General features: G+C 34.6%; 1 protein-coding gene and 1 long non-coding RNA gene across 2 annotated transcripts in view; one reads left to right on the top strand and one right to left on the bottom strand.

The window, feature by feature from the left end:
• Nucleotides 1-15,581, top strand: part of LOC136024748 (transforming growth factor-beta-induced protein ig-h3-like) — a 28,547-nt gene extending 12,966 nt beyond the window's left edge. Inside the window, exons 3-6 of the mRNA XM_065700195.1 lie at nucleotides 2,569-2,777; nucleotides 4,147-4,345; nucleotides 9,741-9,953; nucleotides 15,431-15,581. Coding sequence (XP_065556267.1) covers nucleotides 2,569-2,777; nucleotides 4,147-4,345; nucleotides 9,741-9,953; nucleotides 15,431-15,519 — 710 coding nt within the window. The 3' untranslated portion in view covers nucleotides 15,520-15,581. The remainder of the gene's footprint in view (nucleotides 1-2,568; nucleotides 2,778-4,146; nucleotides 4,346-9,740; nucleotides 9,954-15,430) is intronic.
• A 1,688-nt stretch (nucleotides 15,582-17,269) lies between these two features.
• LOC136024750 (uncharacterized) overlaps nucleotides 17,270-23,292 on the bottom strand; it is a 40,174-nt gene continuing 34,151 nt past the window's right edge. Inside the window, exon 2 of the long non-coding RNA XR_010616899.1 lies at nucleotides 17,270-17,481. This is a non-coding gene — a long non-coding RNA (uncharacterized LOC136024750). The remainder of the gene's footprint in view (nucleotides 17,482-23,292) is intronic.

Below are 23,292 nucleotides of genomic sequence, written 5' to 3'. Positions count from 1 at the left end.
CTTTCTTTATGATTACTGAGCACGACTTGGCGGAGGTCGTTGTCGAAATATTGGCCTGTTTTTGGTCCTCATATTTTGCTACTGGCTGACAAAATCCTCGTTTTCTCACCTATTTATTTTTATTTTTCATTATTATATACGTTTTTATACGTTTATACGGTTTTATACGTCTAGCACAGATATCCCCCCAGACTTACAGAAGATCCCCTGATCCTACTGCATACCGGCAAATATGAATTTAAACACCACTGTATATAATTTTATCGAGCCCCAAATGCGTTAATTTAGTTAAATAAAGCCTTAAAATGAATGTCAGTAGTAACTGTATTTTGTATTCACAGTATAACACGTGATCACTGTCCGTGATCAGTGTATTGTGAACTGGGGACCTCAATTTGGAAATTAAATAAAAAAAAAAACAAGTTTTTTTAACTGAAAGTAAGGAGCGACGTTAAAACTTAAAACGAACAGAAATTACTTCGTATATGAAAGAGGCTGCTTCCTCATCAACGCCCCGCTCTTTACGCTAAAGTTTGACTCTGTCTCTCAATTCTTCTTTTTAAAAGAGTAAAAACCTTTAGCGTAAAGAGCGGGGCGTTGATGAGGAAGCAGCCTCTTTCATATACGAAGTAATTTCTGTTCGTTTTAAGTTTTAACGTCGCTCCTTACTTTCAGTTAAAAAAACTTGTTTTTTTTTATTTAATTTCTGAACGTTTTTGAATCAATGCATGTTTTGATTTTGGCTCTCCGCAGAGGAATAATTAAACGAAATTTGCATTTTTTTTTTTTTTTTTTTTTTTTGGCTAAATGGCTTTCTCATAATTTTGATCGAATGATTCTGAGAAAAAAAGAGCGGGGGAGGAAGCCTAGTTGCCCTCCGATTTTTTGGTTAATTAAAAAGGCAACTAGAACTTTTAATTTTTTACGAATATTTTTATTAGTAAAAGATTTACGTAACTTATAAATTAGCTTACGTAAAGAACTTTTGTATTCTCATATTTTTATTACATATATGAGGGGGTTCGCCCCCTCGTCAGATCCTCGCTCTTTACACTAAAGCTTAAATTTTGTCCAAATTCATTAAGAATGACCCCAGAATCACAAAAGCCGTAGAATAAATAGTTGAAATTACTAAAAATACTTTAGCGTAAAGAGCGAGGTATTAGGAGGAGGTGAGCCCCTCAAATGGGTAATAATTTCTGTTTGTTTGAAGTTTTAATGCTTTTCCTTACTTCCAGCTGAAAGAACTTTTTCATATTTATTTTTTCATTGTTTTTTTTTAAATAATGCTAGTAAATCCTGCGCTCCCTTCATGGAGATTTTCTTCCCCCATGACAAATTATCGATGGAAAGTACCCCCAGCATATCCCCCTCTTCTTAACCCCTCCCCCAACCAAAAAAATCCTCCTGAAAACGCCTGTACACTTCCCAATAAGCATTACTGTATGTAAGCATTGGTCAAAGTTTGTAACTTGTTGCCCCTCCCATGGGGACTGTGGGGGAGTAAGTCGTCCCCAAAGACATAGTTACAAGGTTTTCGACTACGCTGAATAAAATGGCTATCTCAGAATTTTGATCCGTTGACTTTGGTAAAATAATTATCGTGGGAGATGGCCTAGGTGCCCTCCAATTTTTTTGGTCACTTAAAAAGGGCACTAGAACTTTTCATTTCCGTTAGAATGAGCCCTCTTGCAACATTATAGGACAACTGGGTGATACGATCACCCCTGGGAAAAAAAAAAAAAAAAAAAAAAACAAATAAACACGCATCCGTGATCTGCCTTCTGGCAAAAAATACAAAATTCCACATTTTTGTAGATAGGAGCTTGAAACTTCTTCAGTAGGGTTCTCTGATACGCTGAATCTGATGGTGTGATTTTCGTTAAGATTCTATGACTTCTGGGGGGCATTTCCCCCTATTTTCTAAAATAACGCAAATTTTCGCAGGCTCGTAACTTTTGATGGGTAAAACTAAACTTGATGAAACTTATATATTTAAAATCAGCATTAAAATGCGATTCTTTTGATGTAGGTATTGGTATCAAAATTCCATTTTTTAGAGTTTTGGTTACTATTGAGCCGGGTCGCTCCTTACTACAGTTCGTTACCACGAACTGTTTGATATATTGACATTTTTAAATAGACTGGTGATTACAGGTTTCAGTTTAGTTTTCAGTTAATAGCAACTTGACCCTGTTTGGTGCCAAATAGTTGTTTTTTGCAACAATATGGCAGCATATGCCACTTTCCTATGGCACTTATTTTCTGGTTTATTAAAAAAGAGATAGAACGTATAATTTTTGTTTCAATTACAAGAATGGTTTGTTTTCTTTAATGGCTAATTTCTGATGAAATTCATTGGACGAACCGTGTTTTAAACGTTATATTGTTTCAAGTTGTGAATTTTACTTTTGTACTCTGTCCTTCTTTATTTCCTATTCCTACATTCATCTATAGTTTTTATTGTATGAATAGAGGGTTACAATCAAATTATCTTTATTGTTGCTCTTGCTGAATTTCTCAGGAATAAATTCAAGAAGAAAATTGATTAGTATTTAAATTTTACAGGACCATTCACGGTTTTTGCTCCAACAAATGAAGCTTTTGCTGCCCTTCCAAAGCCAACACTTGACGCACTAGGTCGAGATACTGCCCTGCTCCAAAAAGTCTTGCTCTATCACGTTGTGCAAGGGGAAGTGCCATCTACAGCGCTTGCCAATGAACTTACTGCGCCAACCCTTCAAGGGGCTAAAGTTCGTGTTAATATTTACGGACATGTAAGTACTCTAGTTGAAGAAGTATCGTAAGGTTTATTTCTACAAAAATGTTTCACAAGCCCAATGGGATGGATAAATTAAGATTTCAAAGCCAACAAACACAGCCGAAAAAAAAAAATTGAACTGCGGATAGCAGCACTAATGACGGTGGTCTTTTAAACTTTGTGGCAAAATGAAAAATCTAAAAAAATGACAAGTAATAACTTTAAACCACAGGCTAACGGGCTGTGTTTTAAATAGTAAGAATAACTAGTGCTAGTAAGAATGTAAGAGTAAGTAAGTATGAAAGAAAGAAAGATAGAAAGATGAGTAAGAAAGTAAGAGTAGGAATGGGAAATAGTGCTAGCGTTGAAGAAAAAAAAAACTCCCACTCCATCTAGTGGTTGGGATTTCCAATCTTGGGATAATACCAATCTTGGTATGTAGCGTAATAATAAAGTCAAATTAGTGTAAAGCCTTGCTAAGGAAAATCATGCCCATATGGGCTAAGAGGCCTCTTCCTTTCTATAATGTGTGTCCGAAAAGTATGTATAACTCACTGTAGTAGCATGTTTGTAGTTCGAAACAGATTAAAGGAATCTTTATTTTTTCTATTAAAGATAACCAACATGTAAAAGCAAATAATTTAATAAATAAATTAAAAACTGAAAACAACATATACGCCATCTTTCAACATCCGCGTGGGAAGCCCGTTGGGTTATATGTGATTGTTATTTGAATAATTATAACCTATTATTACTACGCATTAATGCCTCACTCATAAACCAAAAATTATTTAGCAGAAAAGAAACAGCAACCAAATAGATAGAATTAGAGAAATAAATAAAATATACAGACAAATTTTGATCAAAATAATTCACAACTTCCTTGAAGGAAACTGTTCAAACCTACTATTGAATTGGCTAGTATGATATGATAGTCTTGCACCACACGGAAGAGGATTCTATACCTATAATCCCGGGAAACGTGGAAACAAAGATCCAAGTTGAATACTCCGAGCCACAGACACTACCTCTAGCTTCATCAGAATAATAAAGGGTTGAATCTATTGATGAACTCAATTCAAACTATGGTAAATAAAAATAGATACCTGAAATTTAAGTAGCTGAAAACAACTGTTAATCTGAAAAATTAAAATTCAGTGTATATATAAAGCACTTTTTTCTTTAACAAATAGCTTCTAAAACCCTTTCCCTTATAGTCATTTACGTATTACATCCCCCTCTTCTATCGATAAAAACTGCAAGTTCCCAAAACTCCTATTAATTGAAGACGAATTTCCATGCTTATTTTAGTGTTGTGTTTTATGTTTTTTGTTTGTTTTTTTGGTTGCTTGTGTTATACATATAATGTTTACTCTGTATTCTAGGCTATCACTGTCAACGGTGCTCAAGTTATCAAACCAGACGTACGTGCCTCCAATGGTATCATCCACGTTGTAAATAGGGTCCTATATCCCATCCCAGAAACACCAATTCCATCAGTTCTTATCAACGATCCTCACCAGAGATTCACTACTTTGGTAACAGCTGTCCAGCAGGCTGGTCTTGTCGATACACTTTCAGCTGGTAAGTCATGAAGTAGTTCAATCTTGTTTGAACATCAAACAGTTCGTGGTAACGAACTGTAGTAAGTGACCCGGCTCAATGGTAATAAAATCTCTAAAAAATGTAATTTTGATACCAATAGTTACATAAAAAAATAAAATTTTATACTGATTTTAAATACGTAAGTTTTGCCATACCCATAAAAAGTGACGATCCTGGGAAAATTTGCCTTATTTTAGAAAGTAGGGGGAACACCCCTTAAAAGTCATAGAGTTTTAACGAAATCAGATTCAGCGTATCAGAGAGCCCTACTGTAGAAGTTTCAAGCTCTACAAAAATTCATATCTACAAAAATGTGGAATTTTGTATTTTTTTTTTTCAGTGGTGGATACGCTATCAGCTGCTAAGTCATGACGTAGTCCAATCTTGTTTGAACATTAAATAAAAAAAACTAGTTTTTTTAACTGAAAGTAAGGAGCGACATTAAAACTTAAAACGAACAGAAATTACTCCGTATATGAAATGGGTTGTCCCCTCCGCAATCCCTCGCTCTTTACGCTAAAGCTTTTAATTGTTTTAAAAAGTAGAATTGTGGCAAAGAGTCAAACTTTAGCGTAAAGAGCGAGGGATTGCGGAGGGGACAATCCATTTCATATACGGAGTAATTTCTGTTCGTTTTAAGTTTTAATGTCGCTCCTTACTTTCAGTTAAAAAAACTAGTTTTTTTATTTAATTTCTGAACGTTTTTGAATTAATGCATGTTTGATTTTGGCTCTCCGCACATAAATTATTGAAATGAAATTTGTATATTAATTTTTTTTTGGCTAAATGGCTTTCTCTTAGTTTCGGTCAGACGATTTTGAGAAATAAGGGGTGGGGAAGGAGGCCTAGCTGCCCTCCAATTTTTTGGTTACTTAAAAAGGCTACTAGAACTTTTAATTTTTAACGAACGTTTTTATTTGTAAAAAATATGCGTAACTTTAGAATTAACTTCCGTAACAAACTTTTATATTCTTATATTTTTATTATGTGTACGAGGGGGTTTGTACCCTCGTTAATGCCTCGCTCTTTACACTAAATCGTAAGTTTTGTCCCAATTCCTTAAGAATGACCCCTGAATCAAAAAGGCCGTAGAATAAATAGTTGAAATTACTAAAAATACTTTAGCATAAAGAGCAAGGTATTTATCTCCTCCTGAATACCTCGCTCTTTATGCTAAAGTATTTTTAGAACCCCTCATATGCGTTATAATCTCTGTTCGTTTTAAATTTCAGTGCTATTCTTTCCTTTCAATTGAAAAACGTTTTCATATTTATTTTTTCATTGTTTTTTTATAGTAATGCTAGAAAATCCTGCGCCCTTTTCATTGAATTTTTCTTCCCCCATGACATATTCCTCCAAGGAAAGATCCTCCCACATATCCCCCTCCCATCAACCCCACCCCCCAAACCAAAAAAATCCCCCTGAAAACGTCTGTACACTTCCCAATAACCATTACTATAAGTAAACACTGGTCAAAGTTTGTAACTTGCAGCCCCTCCCCCAGGGATTGTGGGGGAGTAACTCATTCCCAAAGACATAGTTATTATGGTTTTCGACTATGCAGAACAAAATAGCTATCTCAAAATTTTAATCCGTTGACTTTTGGAAAAAAATGAGCGTGGGAGGGGGCCTAGGTGCCCTCCAATTTTTTTGATCACTTAAAAAGGGAACTAGAACTTTTCATTTCCGTAAGAATGAGCCCTCTTGCGACACTCTAGGACCACTTGGTCGATACGATGACCCCTGGGGAAAAGAAAAAAAAAACAAACAAATAAACACGCACCCGTGATTTGTCTTCTGGCAAAAAATACGAAATTCCACATTTTTTTAGATAGGAGCTTGAAATTTTTTCTATAGGGTTCTCTGATACGCCGAATGCGACGGTGGGATTTTCGTTAAGATTCTATGAATTTTAGGGAATGTTTCCCCCTATTTTCCAAAATAAGGGAAATTTTCTCAGGCTCGTATTTTTTTATGACAAAGACTAAATCAATTGAAACTTATATATTCAGAATCAGCGTAAAAATTCGATTCTTTTTATGTATCTTTTAGCATCGAAATTCCGTTTTTTAGAGTTTCGTTTACTATTGAGCCGGGTCGCTCCTTACTACAGTTCGTTACCACGAACTGTTTGATCATCTTAGACACTTAGGCAAGATCTTGTTTTGAAAGGCTAGTAAAAATCTTGGCTTGAAGTTTTTTAATAGAATTGAGACTTGTCGTAAGAGTTTTGAGAGGCTTTTAAGAGTCACAGCCATTATCTTTAGATTTCGAACCTTTACCCAAAACATAAAAATACATATGTAAGCTTTTATACTTCTAATGCATTTTCTAATCAAACAGTTTTTGTTAAAGAAATGCAAATTAATAAAACAATCATTAGCATAATTACATGTTATACTATAATAGAATTTTTGTAGATATATTTTATGATTATTCCAAGGCTGATTGATTAACAATATCTCAACTCCACTTTTACTAGTATAAAAGTTATTATTGCTGAAAAATTTGTCCAATGTTAGAAATGATAATAGAAATTCTCAAACAGGCTAGTAAACCTTATGGAAATAACACCATAAAACACAAATCATCAAAGAACACCGGTAAGTCTCAGATTCCCGTCTGTAAGATATAATTTTTGAATTATTCCCAAGAAGAACTGCCACAAAAAGGGATCCCTCGTTTTCAAGCGAGCCCCGAATCACAGCTCGTAGTAACAAACTATAAGTAAAGAGCCAATCTTGTCAATTTGGAAAAAAATTGATTTAAAAAAATAATGTAATTTTGAGATATTCTAAATGCGCAGCACATATTCACTATAAATTTACTTATCAGAAGCTGATGGGTAAAAATTTCTAAAAATTAAAAATATCTTTAAAAATTTGAAAGCTAGAAATTTCTGCAGTTTCTGAAAAGCGAATTTTATAGTGTATGAGAGCCAAAAAGCTACTACCTACTAATTATCTGTTTCGATTTGACAATTCTATTTCAACAATTACCAAACGGATAAAAGTCAACAATACAGATTTGTGTTTGTTTGATGGTCGTGTCTGTGTTTTAAAGCCCTGAAGTACCTGTAAGATAATCACTGATTGTACTAGTAATCACTGGCTACAAGAACGATGAAAATAGCCTGATTCCTTTGTAAATTCAATCTTCTAGTGCATTTTTAAGTAATAAATGAATCATTTCATTTGCATAGCGTTTTTTTTTTCAAAAAGTTTGCCTAATACAAATTCAAATCGTGTTTGTCATTTTCTTTTTCTCTGTAAGAGTTTTGACCAACATAGGATCAAAATGCCATGTATTGATAGTTCTGAGATGGCCAGCTGTTTTTACTATAGACTGTAGATCTCCTAATTTTGACAGTTGACCTATATGACCTACCTACGCTTATTATAAGCCAAACAAGAGCAAATGACATATTAAATGTAATAATTAAGTAAATGACATATATAGTGTAATAAGTTTCTCCCCTAGCCTGAAAACAGCAACAAAACAAACTACAACGATTTCATCATTACATCACTAATATATTTACAAAGTAAGCGACCGTCCTTTGCACAGTCCTCTACTAGATTCTTAGGAACTAAGGGGCATCTCCACAATTCATAATTTATTAAAAGAGAAAGGTTCTGTAATCCTAGCTGCCGCGTCGTGGTTACATCATTTGCTGTAACATAGTAAAGGAGTTCCTTTTTTACAAGGACACATGTGTCCACTTTTTTCTTTGCTGATAGCAGGCACTAGAACATCCTAGAGAGCTGCTTGAGAGCTCGTTTGAAATTAAATTGCTAAGGCTAGTACCTTTTGTGAGTATTTTGACTAATACCTAGCTTCATGATAACAAATATGTTTTAATACGTATCATTTGAAAAATTACTTCTCTAGGATATCTGGAAACAGCGACAACACTCATTACATCATTAATATAATTACAAAGTAAGCAACCGTCCTTTGCAGAGTCCTCTACTAGATTCTCAGGAACTAAGGGGCATCTCCACAATTCATAATTTATTAAAAGAGAAAGGTTCTGTAATCCTAGCCGCCACGTCGTGGTTACATCATTTGCTGTAACATAGTAAAGGAGTTCCTTTTTTACAAGGACACATGTGTCCACTTTTTTCTTGCTGATAGCAGGCACTAGAACATCCTGGAGAGCTGCTTGAGAGCTCGTTTGAAATTAAATTGCTAAGGCTAGTACCTTTTGTGAGTATTTTGACTAATACTTAGCTTTATGATAACAAATATGTTTTGATGCGTATCATTTGAAAAATTACTTCTCTATGATATCTAGAAACAGCGACAACACTCATTACATCATTAATATAATTACAAAGTAAGCAACCGTCCTTCGCAGAGTCCTCTACTAGATTCTCAGGAACTAAGGGGCATCTCCACAATTCATAATTTATTAAAAGAGAAAGGTTCTGTAATCCTAGCCGCCACGTCGTGGTTACATCATTTGATGTAACATAGTAAAGGAGTTCCTTTTTTACAAGGACACATGTGTCCACTTTTTTCTTTGCTGATAGCAGGCACTAGAACATCCTAGAGAGCTGCTTGAGAGCTCGTTTGAAATTAAATTGCTAAGGCTAGTAAAAAAGGCTAGTTAAAAGAGAAAGACTCTGTAACCCCAGCCGCCACGTCGTGGTTACATCATTTGCTGTAACATAGTAAATTGTCACTTTTTGGCAAGGACAACTGATGTGTCCACTTGCTCTAGAACATCTTAGAGAGCTGTTTAAGAGCTCATTGGAAATTGAATTGTTAAAGCTAGTATCTTTTTTTAGTATTAAAACCATATGGTAGAATAAAAAGTTATTTTTGACTAATACCTATATTCCTATACAAGATGATAACAAGTATGTTTTGATATTTACCATTTGAAAAATTGTTTCTCTGGGAAATGCTGGTATATTTGAGTGGTCTTGCTGCCTGACTCCCCAGGACTTGTTCTTTACTAAATCCAGCTGAGATAAGGCCAAAGGGCTATTTAAGATAAGTTTTAACTCATATTTAAATGGGGTTTAATTTGTATTTTAGGTTATAATATATATTTTAAAGCACAACTTATTAATTTTCACTCGAATGTTATTTAAGGAAATCATCGCTTGAAAATTTCAATGGGTAGTATTTTGCAGTAAAAGTTTATGCAATAGTGTGCATTACTGGCCAAGTAATATTAAAAAACAAAATAACTACTTTGAATTACGAGTCCTCTAGTTTCTTTGCCATATCTAATTCCACAGTAGGATTTGAGGAAAATCAATTTTCTATGGAAAAGAAACAGACATTTTATCTGAAAGGTTTTCAGATGCAACTCGAAATAATTTTCCTTTAGCAAGTTAATAATGACGCATTTTCACCGTAGATGGGCCTTACACTCTGTTTGCTCCAACCAATGATGCCTTTGCTGCTCTACCACCTGGAGCTCTTGATGGCCTCTTGAAAGACAGGGCTGCTTTGAGCAGTGTTCTTCTTGGCCACGTTGTTCCTGGTACCGTCTTTGCTGTGGGTGTACCTACAGCCGGTGCTGTACAGACAGCTCAGCCTGGCAAGCAAATACACCTCCAGAAATCTTCAGGTATGAAATTTTCTACATCTTTTAGTATGCGGTGGCTTCTATTGGACTGGCTTTTTCTTCCGCCTCTTCCTTTAGACTTTGGAAGACACCTTTCTTTTGTATTTTAACTGAAAAGTGACTTTTTTTTTTATATTTTCCTTAGGATATTTGAAAAACCGCTGATTTGATTCCACCCCACCCGTTCTATTTTGGGTAACGGATCCTCCCCCATATGACTATGAATTTACATCATTGTATGATCTAACCTTAGACCTTAGATCCTCCAGAGCCACGGGTGGCACTTAGGGCGTCTACGAAACGTCGCCAAACATCTTGGAGCTGAGCTGCAGCCGTGACGACCTCCCACTGTGGTTGAGTATGGCCACATCTGACTCCCAGCTGATACATGACACTAGTACAAAAATAGCTAAAATCACTGTCGATATTTCTAAACTTAGATTTTCTGGAAATATGCACGTGCTGTGACAGCCGTCTGACCGACCTGTGCAGCGATTCCTTAAGTTCTTGACGTCTTGAATATGAGGCAAGAGTCCTTGCTGGAACAAACAAACAAAATTAATACTACATAATTGATAAATTAAGCAAAAAATTACCAAGTTTGAAGTTTGATTGTAATTCTACTCCAAAGAAGGAGCGCCAGTGTGGCTGGGAGCTCAACTGAGATGACGCGTGTAATATCCTCGGTTGACCAAAACCAACACTAACAGTTTTTTTAAAGTCATTATATTATGCAGTAGTTAAGCTCATGACAAAATGCTGAGAGTTCAACAGGAAGGGAAATTGGGTGGGCAATTCAATTCACCCACGCTGGTGCTCCTCCTTTCGAGTAGAATTACAATCAAACTTCAAACTTGGTAAGTTTTCGTTTGATTTATTAATTCTACTTCAAAAAGAGCCCCTTAGCTCCGCCTCGAGATAAACTGAGATTTTAAAGTTCAGCATTAGCTAAACAAACGTTAATGACCATATAAAGAGGCTGCTGTACAAAAATTCATTTGTAGTAAGATATTTTAAATATAACAAAATGCAATGAGTAATTTCAAAAGACAAGTAACTGTTGTCACTTTCAAATGGTTTATTATAGAACCTTGCAAACGTTTTGGCATTTGTCCAGCCTACATATCTTACGATTTGGACCACATCAACTCCTCTTGCTTGTAGGTGGGACGTTGAGGCAGACTGTGCGCTATGAGCACCATAAACACTGAGATCTATACCTGAAAGAAATAATACTTCTTTTATCCATCTAAAAATAGATGACTTGGACCCAGCGGTATGGAGCTGTGTCCAAGTCATACTCGGATATGACGTCATTCTGATATACCTAGCTTGGTGTGTCACCGGACAAAGGGACGACTCTTAAAAAAGCCGAAATTTAACTACTGATTTATGGTTGCCCGGTTTCATTGTTTTTAATAACACATTGATTTGAAAATCAAAACTTCCATCGTCATTATGTATCATATTACTAAGTGACAAACTGGCCAAAATTTTAACTCTTTCACAAGCCGATAGAATCAATAAAACCGCTAAGTTTTGTGTAAGTAACTTTAATTGAAGATTTTTGATATCCCAAGCTGGCATTCTAAAGAGATCGAATACACATTTTACATCCCAAAAACTATACAAATTGGGTAGACTAGGCCTTCTATTAAAGACACCTCTCATGAACTTCTTGGTGATGTAATTACTGCCTAACTGAGGGCTTAGTAAAATTGCGGTAAAGCACTCTTCGCAGCATTAATAGTACTGCATCCAACACCTGAGTGAAACAGTTCCATAAGAAAGATCAGTCTCCGGTAGAGTTACCTCCAAGGCCTGGATTGTGCTTCTTGCGCAAAAGTCGATTCATTTTTAATGTCAACCCTGTATTGGCGCTAGATCGAATCCCGTCATCCATCCATGATAATATCGACTGTGGAAGGAAAATATCCTTGATGGTGAAACCCTTGCCAGAGACAACACAAGCCGCTAGGCGTAACATATTGGACAATGGTGGTGTAAGGTCGGTTTCTGTAGGAGAGACAAAGTAAAAATATCATTCGGTAGAAATATAGGACTTCCTATTAAAAGCTTTACTATTAAGGGAAACCAGACTTGTGTGGTCCAGTTTGGAAAATACCCGTTGCCTGATTTGTTTCTACCTTCTGAAGGGTCCTTTGAAGTAAGCTAAATGGGGGGAATGCATAGAAGAAATGAGGTTCCCAACTCATTGGAAATGCATCTACGAATAAATATTCTGGATCCGGTTTCCAAGAAAAAAATTGGTTTAATCTGAAAATTTAATCTAGTTGCAAACAAATCACTGTGTCGACTGACATACCAACAAATTCAAAATAATAAATATTCTAGAATATAATTCCAATTCTTTATCAAATTTTTGCGATGCTTTATCCGCGATATTAGCAACTCCTGGCACATGTTCTGCATATATCCACCCTTTGGCCTGCAATACTAGCTGCCAGATCCTATTTGCGAAATATTTGCAAAACTCAGATTTTCATCCTCCCATTTTATTTATGTAAGCTACTGTGACTATATTGTCTAAACGCAGCCGGACATGAGTGTCTTTATTATCCTGGGCAAAACTTTTTAATCCCAGATAAACGGCCTTCGTTTCTAAGACATTGATATCGAATCCTTTCTCTTCTGAGGACCATTCACCTGTGGCTGTTTTCATGGCATATTCATCCACAAGCGCCCAGCCTAGTTTAGATACATCACTGCATGAATATCCGTCAATTGATCTAGGCTCAATTGCTTTAGAAGCATGATTGGAAATATCCAACCACCATTGCAGTTCCAAAATTACATCTGATGTTAAAGTTACCCTAGCTGCTTGAGTTTCCAACGATTCCGCTTTCGGGTAATATAAAAGCCATAATTTTACTGCAGGGAAGGTTGAAACAAGAACGTCTAGAGTTTTAGTCAATTTTTGAATCGTAGTCGATTCTTGACTAAGAATTTTTGAAACCAAACATAAATTTTTTTTATTTTTCTTTCCGACAGGAAAATACGGATTGATCGCGAATCTAACAAAAAACCCAGAAATTCTATTTGTTGTGCTAAAATGAGATAAGACTTTCCCGGGCAAATCACAAACCCCAGCTGTGATAGTAATGTCACTGTTTCATAGCCATTGTTTTGACATTCTAAATATGACCTTCCCAGAAGAAGAAAATCATCCAGATAAACAACTGACAAATACCCTTTTCATCGAAGTAGGAAGAACATTGGTTTCATAAGGTTCGTAAGAACCCTTGGGGCAGATGATAAGCCGTTTGACAAAGTTGTGCAAGCATAACAATAATCTACTTCAAAACAAAGCCACATTTGATCATCAAAATCAATAGGATATGATAATAAAATCGACAAGGTCAACAGAGACCAAACAATTTTTTTATCATTAAAAAAAACCGCAGACTGAACACTTTCAAATTTAAAATGGTAATGTTTAATGCCTTTTGTTAAGTTTTTTAAGATTCAGAATAAACTGAGAAGACCCACCTTTCCTTGGGACTGTAAAAACGGAAGAAACACCAAAGAATTTCTTGTATTCTGAGCTCGGGTACTTAAATAATAGCCCCATTATGGAATAAAATATAAACTTCTTTTCTTATAGAAGTTAATATTTGAAATTCACCTATTGAATTTCTTTATTGAATTTCTCTTTATCTCCTATTAAAATTCATAACAAAATCATAAAAATCAAGCCTGGGGTATGTTAAATGGTACATATCAATTATTTGTGATCCCTTTTCTAGAAATTATAGAATTTGGGCCTCTCTTGACAGTCCTGGCCCTGCCTTCTGCAATAAATTGGACAGGGAGCCTCGTTCTACCATCTGCGATAATGAAAGGCCTCCCTTGCACGTTCTTTGTCTTCCAAATTATTTTTTCAAATCAGCCATGGATTTGGCTTTGGCAGTTGTTTTGGCAATTACATTGCCAAAAAGAAACTCCATGGCTTTGACTTCAGGAGTGCATAAAGCTGATGCTACTATGGGATCTGGCTCACCTCAAATTTCATCTCATGACTTCTTTTTAGACTTAAATCATAACTGGTGAGGCCAAGCATGTGAGCTGCATCTGTTAGGTTTTTGACAACCTTTTCTTTGATATGCTCATTTTTAAGCTAAACATATCTTTACTGCCTCTAAAACACAAAAAAGTTCAGTGAACAATTATCAGTTGCACTTGAAGTGCCTTAGCATCCCTCTGTTTAGCTCATGATGAGAAAGTAGCCAAAATTTCCCTATTCACATTGGGTACAACAATTTTATCTGTATTCGCGGGCCTAGGGTGGCGCTCAAATGAATCTTTTAGCTTCCCTATTTCCAAGGGTTCAGGGAAAGCTCTACTTGCAACTTTGTCAAGTGTTTTCTGGATCTTGGGACCCTCTTTGATACCAGAACATTCTTCAGAAATCTGTTTGAATAGATGTTCTAACTGAAATCTGTTGAAAACATTCTTCAGAAATGTGTTTTCTTTTATTCTTTTACCTTTGTGCCTGCCTTTCGGCTTCTGTCACGGATTCTTACAGGACTCACAGAGCCAGTTCTTATGGTTCTAGAACCTATTTTTGGGCTCTGATAGCTAGGTTTTTCGTTCCTATAACTAATTTCAGGTCTCTGAGAGCCATATCAAGCACTAGTTAGGAATTCTGGGCTCTAAGAGCCATTATTTGTTTTTTGATCACTATCGCTCTCACCTGAGATTATTCTGTGACGCGAATGAGCTTTATATTGCCTTCCACACCTTTCATGATCATAGTCTTCATCAACTAAGCTGTCCAACAATCCAATCACTATCTCATTATCATCCATTATTTGATTTGGTCTGAATCAAAGCGAATGTGAACGTCAACTGGTGTTGGTTTTGGTCAATCAAGGTGATTGCAAGTGTCTATCTCAGTTTAACTCGAGGCGGAGCTAAGGCACTCCTTTTGGAATAGAACTCAAATTCTATCCATTCTCATGGAAACTATTCGTGACTGCCTGTGCTAACAGACTGTGAGCTGAGAGCTTGACATTATGTCATTCTTAAAACCCTTACATATCACTTCAGTAGCATACACTCTAAAAAGTGTATGTCTACCGGAATTCATTTCGTACGCTCATATCTGGAAATGATGGAGACCTATGTAATAGTGAGATTAAAAAACAACAACTAATTGTTGAGATGTTTGAAAAGTAAAGGGAACTGCAAAAATAAACCTTCGGCTCAGGACCGAAGTCAGAACTGTTGAATTGGCTCTTTGCGTCTTGTTTTAGTCATTTAGCAACTGGGAGACCTATTATTGTTATGTGTTATGTCAAACTGGGGGAGAAAGTGGAGTTCAACCTTGGGAATACAACTGCTCTCATATATAAAGTGTACTCAATAGGCTCTTGGTTCAGTTTGAGATTTAAGCAGTTTGTTTGTGTTTAATAATCTCTTCAAGTTGATCATTTTAATTTGAGTAATTTATCTTATAGGTGGTGTCACTGTTAATGGAGCCAATGTAATCCAAGCTGATATCCCAGCTACTAATGGTGTCATCCACGTCATCAACAGAGTAATATAAAGAGAAATAACTTCTTTATTATTTTTTTACATTTTTCGTACGAATAAAATATGTCTATTGGATTTGTATTTATAATGGAGATTCGCACCTGACTACCATCAATATTGAAAAAAAACGGATGCTTGATCCTTTTTTTGAAACCAGTGAACCTTCTTACATCCACAGTTTTAGTGGTTTCTGTGATCATGTGAAAAAGCATAAAATCTTTCCATGTTGTAAGTTTGATTAGTCCATAGATCTTGAAAAAAGTAATATCGATCACCGGGAAATATCTTCCCGCGAAAAATTCTTGTTTTTGGTGCAGAAAATCAGGTTCAAATACTTTGATTGGCTCCATCACATTGTCTGCCTGTTTTCACATTTTCTGTCCTTTCTTAATTAAATAAAGTTTTCAAACTTCAGGCTCATTTAGCTATGTACTAGAGATTCAAATCAAACAGTTAGTGGTAACAAACTGTAGTAAGGAGCAACCCGGCTCAATAGTAATTGAAACTCTAAAAAAGCGGAATTTTGATACCAATAGCTACATCAAAAGAATCATATTTTTCAGCTAATTTTAAATATATAAGTTTCGTCAAGTTTAGTCTCACCCATCAAAAGTTTCGAGCCTGAGAAAATTTGCTTCCAGAAAATTAGGAGAATTACCCCTTAAAAGTCATACAATCATAACGAAAATCACACAACCAGATTCAGCACATCAGCAAACCCTACAGTAGAAGTTTCAAGTTCCTATATACAAAAATGCGGAATTTTGTATTTTTTGTCAGAAGACAGATCACGGATGTGTGTTTATTTTTTTTCCCCCAGGGGTGGTTGTAACGACCCAGTGGTACTAGAATTTCACGAGAGGGCTCATTATAACGGAAATTAAAAGTTCTAGTGCCGTTTGTAAGTGACCAAAATATTGGAGGGCACCTAGGACCCCTCCCACGCACATTGTTTCCCCAAAGTCACCGAAATAAAATTTTGATACACAAATATAGAAGTTCGTTACGTAAGTTAATTTGTAAGGTACGAATCTTTATTATACCAAAAACGTTCGTACAAAAATAAAAAATCTAGTTGCATTTTTAAGTAACCAAAAACTTGAGGGCAACTAGGCTTCCTCCTCTACCCTCTTTTTTATCAAAATTGTCCGACCGAAACTATGAGAAAGCCATTTAGCAAAAAAAAAAAAAAAAAAAAAAAAAATGCAAAATTGGTTTTAATTATTAATGTGTGGTGAGCCAAAATCAAAACATGATATTGAAAACGATATTGAAACTTAGAACAAACAGAAATTATTCCGTATATGAAAGGGGCTCTCCCCTCCGCAACGCCTTGCTCTTTACGCTAAAGTTCTTTTATTTTTTTAAAAAGTAGAGTTGTGACAAAGAGTCGAACTTTAGCTCAAAGAGCGAGGCGTTGCGGAGGTATTTATTTATTGATGGTGATTTGTGGTAGTTCCAACGTTTGGAAGATTTTTTTTACTTTATTTCTGCTCAGTTTTGGCTTAAGTAAGCTCTTTCCTTTTCTTTGAAAAATTTTGTTGTGGAAAAAGTTTTTAAAATTAATTTCAGAATAAATCGTTAGTAATCATAGGGGTAATACTTCGGGGCTTACAGCCTGAGGCTCTAATGATCATACCCTGAACCTCATTTGCATAGCCGTAACAGCAAACAATTTGGATAACTAGAACATGTGGACAATACCCATGTAACTACAGAATAAACAGGTTAATTTGAATGGGAGTACGAGCTATCCTTCCAAATAACTATATAATTTTTATATTTAAAAGTATTATCATTCAAAACAATATATAAAATCACTATTGTGCGTTACAAATGATGAGTATCTCATCAATTTTTTTTCAATTCTTATCTATTCTATAACATTTGCAATTTCCATTATTGTGCCGTATTTTGACTTCACTTCTCTCATTTATAAGGGGTATATTTTAAAATGCCAATACTTCCCTCTTACCTGAAAATAAAAAAATATTAAAACATCATTAAATATATAAAACATAGAAAGTAGATTTACATAAAAAACATCTAAAACAGACAAACTCCTTGAAGACACTTGAAACAATAGGAAAAAAATATAAGAATTTCTAGTGTTTAGGGGAGGTGCTTATAAGGCCTAAAGGCAAACATAACAAAACTCATCTGTGTTTAGAGTATAGGGCGTATTTTTTTTAAACCTGGCAAACACATTGAGATATATTTACGAGCTGCGAGATGTGCTTGTTTTAAAAACACCTAAAACTGACACTGTTTGTAAACACTAGAAAAACTAGAGAAAATATAAGAATTTCTCGTGTTTGGGGCTAGTGCTTGGAAGGCCTCCTTGCAAATATGACAAAATTTATTTTTATTTAGCGCTCAAGACGTATTTAACTTGACATACGCAATGAGATTTATTTAGGGGACGTGAAAATTTTAAAAACACATAAAAAAACAAGCTCTTTGAAAACACCATGAATAATAGGAAAAAAAAATATAAAAATGTCTTGTGTTTGGGGAGGCATAAGACATATGTTTTTGTAACCTGCCACACGTAATGAGATTTATTCAGATTTTATATAAATGTAAAATCGTAGATTTTACTTTTAAAAACGCCTAAAATAGACATAAACTTTGAAAACATTAGGAACTATAGAACAGTTTAAGAATCTTTTGTTGCTTGGGGCTAGTGCTTGGAAGGCCTCCTTGCAAATATAGGTTAGCGAATAAGAAGTGTGTTTTTTTAACCTGGTATACGTAATGAGATTTATTTAATGAATTATTCACATTTTAAAAACGCTTAAAAATGACCGACTGTTTGGAAACACAAGGAATAATAGGAAAAAACACAAGGATTTCTTGTATTTGGGGCTAGTGCTCAGATGACCTTGCAAATATAACGAAACTCATTTGTATTTAACCCATTGGACATTTGTTTTGTCTAACCTTGCATTGGCAATGAAATTTATTTAGGAGACGTGCACATTTTAAAAACACCTAAAAACAGACAAACTCTTTGAAAGCACAAGAAACTATAGAAAAATATAAGAATTTATTTTGTTTCGGGCTAGTGTTCGGAAGGCCTCCTTGCAAATACAACAAAACTTAATTGCATCTAGTGCATAAGACGTTTATTTATAGCTGAAACAGACAAACTCGTTGAAAACACTAGAAAATAAACACTAGAAACACTTGAAACTAAGGTAAGCTTAGCGTGGCCGACGAAGCTAACCAAACCTAACTTAAAAGTAGACAACTTAATGTAACCTAACCTATCCGATTAGGCTGTCATCTATAGCTATAGCAAAACAGATAGCAATGGGTGAACTGTAATTCATGCTCATAAATGTCTCTGGCTTTGAAAAGTATGTCAAGAGATAAAAACAAATGTCCTAAGAACTAAATACAAACGAGTTTTGTTATATTTACAAGGAGGCCTTCCAAATAATACCCCCCAAACATGAGAATTTTTTATATTTTTTCCTATTAAGAGTATATGTTATAGGCGTTTTTAAAATGTTCCATTCTTCTAAATAAATATCATTGCACAAGCTATGTTAAAAAAAAACATACATCTTATGCATTAAATACAAATGAGGGTTTGTTGTATTGGCCAGGAGGCCTTTCAAGCAATAGTCTCCAAAAACAAGAAATTCTTATTTTGTCAAATTTACATAGAAATCATTTCAAATTGTCTATGTCCACCTCATTACCCAAGTATCATGTCTAATTATAATATGAACCTGTAAAAGAACCCTTCAATTTTCAAAATCAATGAAGTTTTTCAGTATACATTCCTTGATTCATGCTTATTTCTAGCATGTAGCTTCGAACATTTCCTTAAAACAAAACCAATTGCAACATATATCCTTGATATGAGTTTGCAATTTCTTAAAATATATACGAATCTATTAATTTCGACTGTATACATACCTCAATGCTAAACAGAACTTTTCAATAGGCTTTATTGTATCATTTGCCTCATAGGGGTGTCGTATCTATGTGAAACCATTTAAGTTAGGTTGTTACTCAGAATTCTCTAAACGAATCTCATAAGTATTAAAAAATAAGGTAAGTTTTCAACTTTATGATTACGCGATAATATCTCCCATCAAATGCATTCGCATTGCGCTAAAAATTCCATTACCTGATAATTTCTTAAAAGGTCAATATTGACTGAAAATACATATATCAATGTTATATTCTAGTTATATTCAATGCTATAAAAGTAAAGAAGTGTTGCTTGTATCAAAATCATTGTTTTATTACGATTTTTTAATTACGATTGATCTAAAGAAAACACAATTTACTTCTAATAAATCATTCCCTCTAAGTGGTTTCACAAATATCGTTGGTATGATTGGCACGACATTGGCAAGATACCATTAATACGCTTTGATAAGATTTAAACTTTTGGAATAATTACATGTGAAATCATTTAAGGTAGATCGATTATCGTAATCCTCTAAACTCATTTCATAAATATGCAAAAATAGGGTTCGATTTCAACTTTTGGATTATGTGATAAAATGCCCATTGAATACATTCGCACTGCGCAAATAATTCCATTACCTGATAATTTCTTAAAAAGTCAATATTGACTAAAAAATTATGTGTCAATGTTTTATTTCTGTTAAAATTTGCTTAAGTTTTTTTTCTTTTTGTATTCTATTAATATTTAAGGTTGTTTTAATATCAAAAAGTAAAGAAGTGTTTCTTTTATCAAAATCATTGTTTTATTAAGATTGGTTTACACCGATTGGTCTATCATTTAAATATATTTTCTATGTTTATAATGTTTAATGATGTCTTAATATATTCTTATGTTCAGGTTAAAAGGAACCATTGGTATTTTCAAATGTACCACTCATAAATAAAGGGGTAAAGTCGAAATATGGCACAATAATGGAAATTACAAATACTATAGAATAGAAAAAAAATAATAATATATTAATTATTAGTAACGGGGAATAGGGATTTTATGTGTTGTTTTAAACAGTCATATTTAAAAATATAGGTTTATACATTTATTTACAGGAATATCTCATGCTCCAATTCAAAAAGAAAAATGGTTTACTCTTAAGTTATATGGGGTATTGACCTAGTGCTCCAAGTATGCAAAATTTGCGGTAGTACGGTTATAAAATGAGGTTTAGGGTATTCTTTAGAGGCTCAAGCTGTATGCTATGGAGTATTGCTGCTATCACTACTGTCCTTTCCGTTTTAATGCGATTTGTTTCATATTCAGGACCATAGTCCAAGTTCATATTTCTGTTCTTTAACTTAGCTGAACATTTTCTACCAAGAAAACTACAATGCTAGGTAAAATTAATTTTATGTAAAATTAAATAATTAATTAGGTATTGTTCGTTATTTTTACCTTTAAGACGAAGTTTTGCTGTTTTAATGCAATAGGCTTCCATTAAGTTATAAGAGATGGACCCCAAAATACTTGTCTGATCTAACTAATGCTCTTTTGGACCTGAATTAAAAGCAAGGCTTTTAATTTTGCTAATTCAACTTTATTTTTAACTTTATTTGAAAGCAATTCACTCTTACTCTTGCGCAGTTTAAATTAACTCTTGCGTGATATGAACATCCAATTCATCTTTTGCTTCTCCCAGATGAATTTTATACAACTGGTATGTAGCTTTCATTTAAGTTTTTAGCTGTGTCATTTCGGAGCTGCTCTACTTTTTGACATCCAGCCTCTTCCCTAGTCACAGCATCTACAGACACATGCCTAGACACATTATTCTACCGATTTCCTATTTTAATATCCACAGTGAATTTGAAAATATCAGGGCAGCCAGAATCACAATTCGTGTGGTTACTAAAAATGACGATGAGGACCAAAATTTCAAATTTTCCACGTTTCCGTTATTTTTCGAGTATATCTTTATTGATCCCATGAAGTATTTTGTCAAATGCTGGATACTCTCTTTGGAAAGAAATTTGGTATAAGACCCTTTCTTATTTTTGCAGAAGTTGTACAGATGGGTAAGTCTTTGTGACTAGATCTCATGTTTCTCCATATCTGAACCGCAAGGAACAGAAAGCGACCCTGTTCATTATCTAACATCATTTCAGACAGAGTATTCATCCAAGCATTACCAAGGTACCTTTCAATACTGGAATAAAACTGTTAGCGGCATTGATTTCACACCAAATATCCAGAAAAATGTACATGGGTACTTGTCCATCAGTTTCGTTTGGCTTCGTTATGGTAATATTATTTGTTAGTGGCTCCCATACGATTTCATATTTTCTAGTAGCATCCACCCTTATTATACGAGGGAATGGTTGCTGACTAAATGTTATCACTGTTACCATTATTTAATTTTTCCTGGTGCTAAATTTTAAAGGGCATTCCCCCAAAAATTGCCAATTTGTTACTTGTTGTAGAGGTAAGTATGTTCTGGCATCTGTTAACATTATTTTGTACACTAAGAGGAAACCTCCTGAAAATTTTTCTCTCGAATTAAAGATTTTGAAGCATCTATGTCAAGTAAACATGGTAAATTTTGAAAACACTCAATTTTAAAACAATGTAAAATCGGTAAATTAGTATTCGTCTCCGTATCACAACATTCTAAACTATATAGGGGTCATTGAAAAGGTACAGCTCAGGCGAATCTTAAAGGCTGGTTTCTCCGGTTAAATGCCCACTGTTATTTGGCCAGAAGTTTTGGGAATTTTTCTATTTTTTTTTCAGTGTTACTATTTTGAACTTGTGTTGTTTAGCGTGCGATTTCTAGGTATAATTTCAGGAATGTTACTTGATGCTTGCCGAGTATTATTTGTTCCTGGCCTTATTGAATATCTGCCACCTTGTGGTTGGAACTGGTATTTTGTATTATATGTTGGCCCTTCCTTTTGTATTCTATGCCAACTATCTATTGTCACAATTCGGTTTAACACTGGTAGCAATTGAATCTTTTTCTATATTGCTTGGTGATTTGCCGTTCCACATGGGGTCTATAGCTGTTTCTGCATATTCTTGACCTATCACTATTTGCTTTACTATTGTCTTCAAGAGCAGGAGGTGCGTGTCCATAATGCTTTACGTTCCAAGAAATTAAGGACCTGTAATCGTGGGATTGATGGGGAGAGGTCCATCCACGGTGAGGGACTTGAGCCTTCCTCGTGCCTAATGCCTTTAGTAACGAGTTTTCCTAATTTTGCACACTTAAATTAAACAGTATCTTGATCTTCTGTTACATTTATGGACTTTTGGTCAAATTTTTTCATCACCTAAACCATTTTTACCTCCATTTCAACCAAGTAATAACCTGCTCTAGATTTTCAGGTTTCCGCAATAATATTAGTCTTAGGAGTTTTTTGATAGCCTTGGTAAATTCATGTAATTGTACTTTTTGTAGAGTCTCATCGCTTTTAATTTTATCTAATTGTAAGCAAGCCGACCGACAAATTTTTTCCGTAAATTTTTGAATACTGGTTGAGGTGTTGAACGTAACTACCTCCATTCTTAGCCTCTCGGAAACACTCGTTTCCATGAACCTTGTTCTGAATTATTTAATTAGAGTGTCCTTTGCCTATTTTTCCTTAATTGATACAAAATATATTTAGCGCACTTCCCCTTAATCTAGCTGCTACACATTGTCCTTTAACTTTATCGACAAATGTTTCTGTTAAATCGTAGAAAATTATCCACGAATTCGTACTTTAAAAACAAATTTGAACTGCCAACAACGGATTCTAACGAACAACTACTAAATTCAGTATTTTCATTTGGCCTTAAAAACCCCACTTTTGATCGTTTTCTTTC

This window comes from Artemia franciscana, chromosome 3 (genome assembly GCF_032884065.1).
Source record: "Artemia franciscana chromosome 3, ASM3288406v1, whole genome shotgun sequence".
NCBI lineage: Eukaryota > Metazoa > Arthropoda > Branchiopoda > Anostraca > Artemiidae > Artemia > Artemia franciscana.
This window is presented reverse-complemented; position numbering and strand designations above follow the sequence as displayed.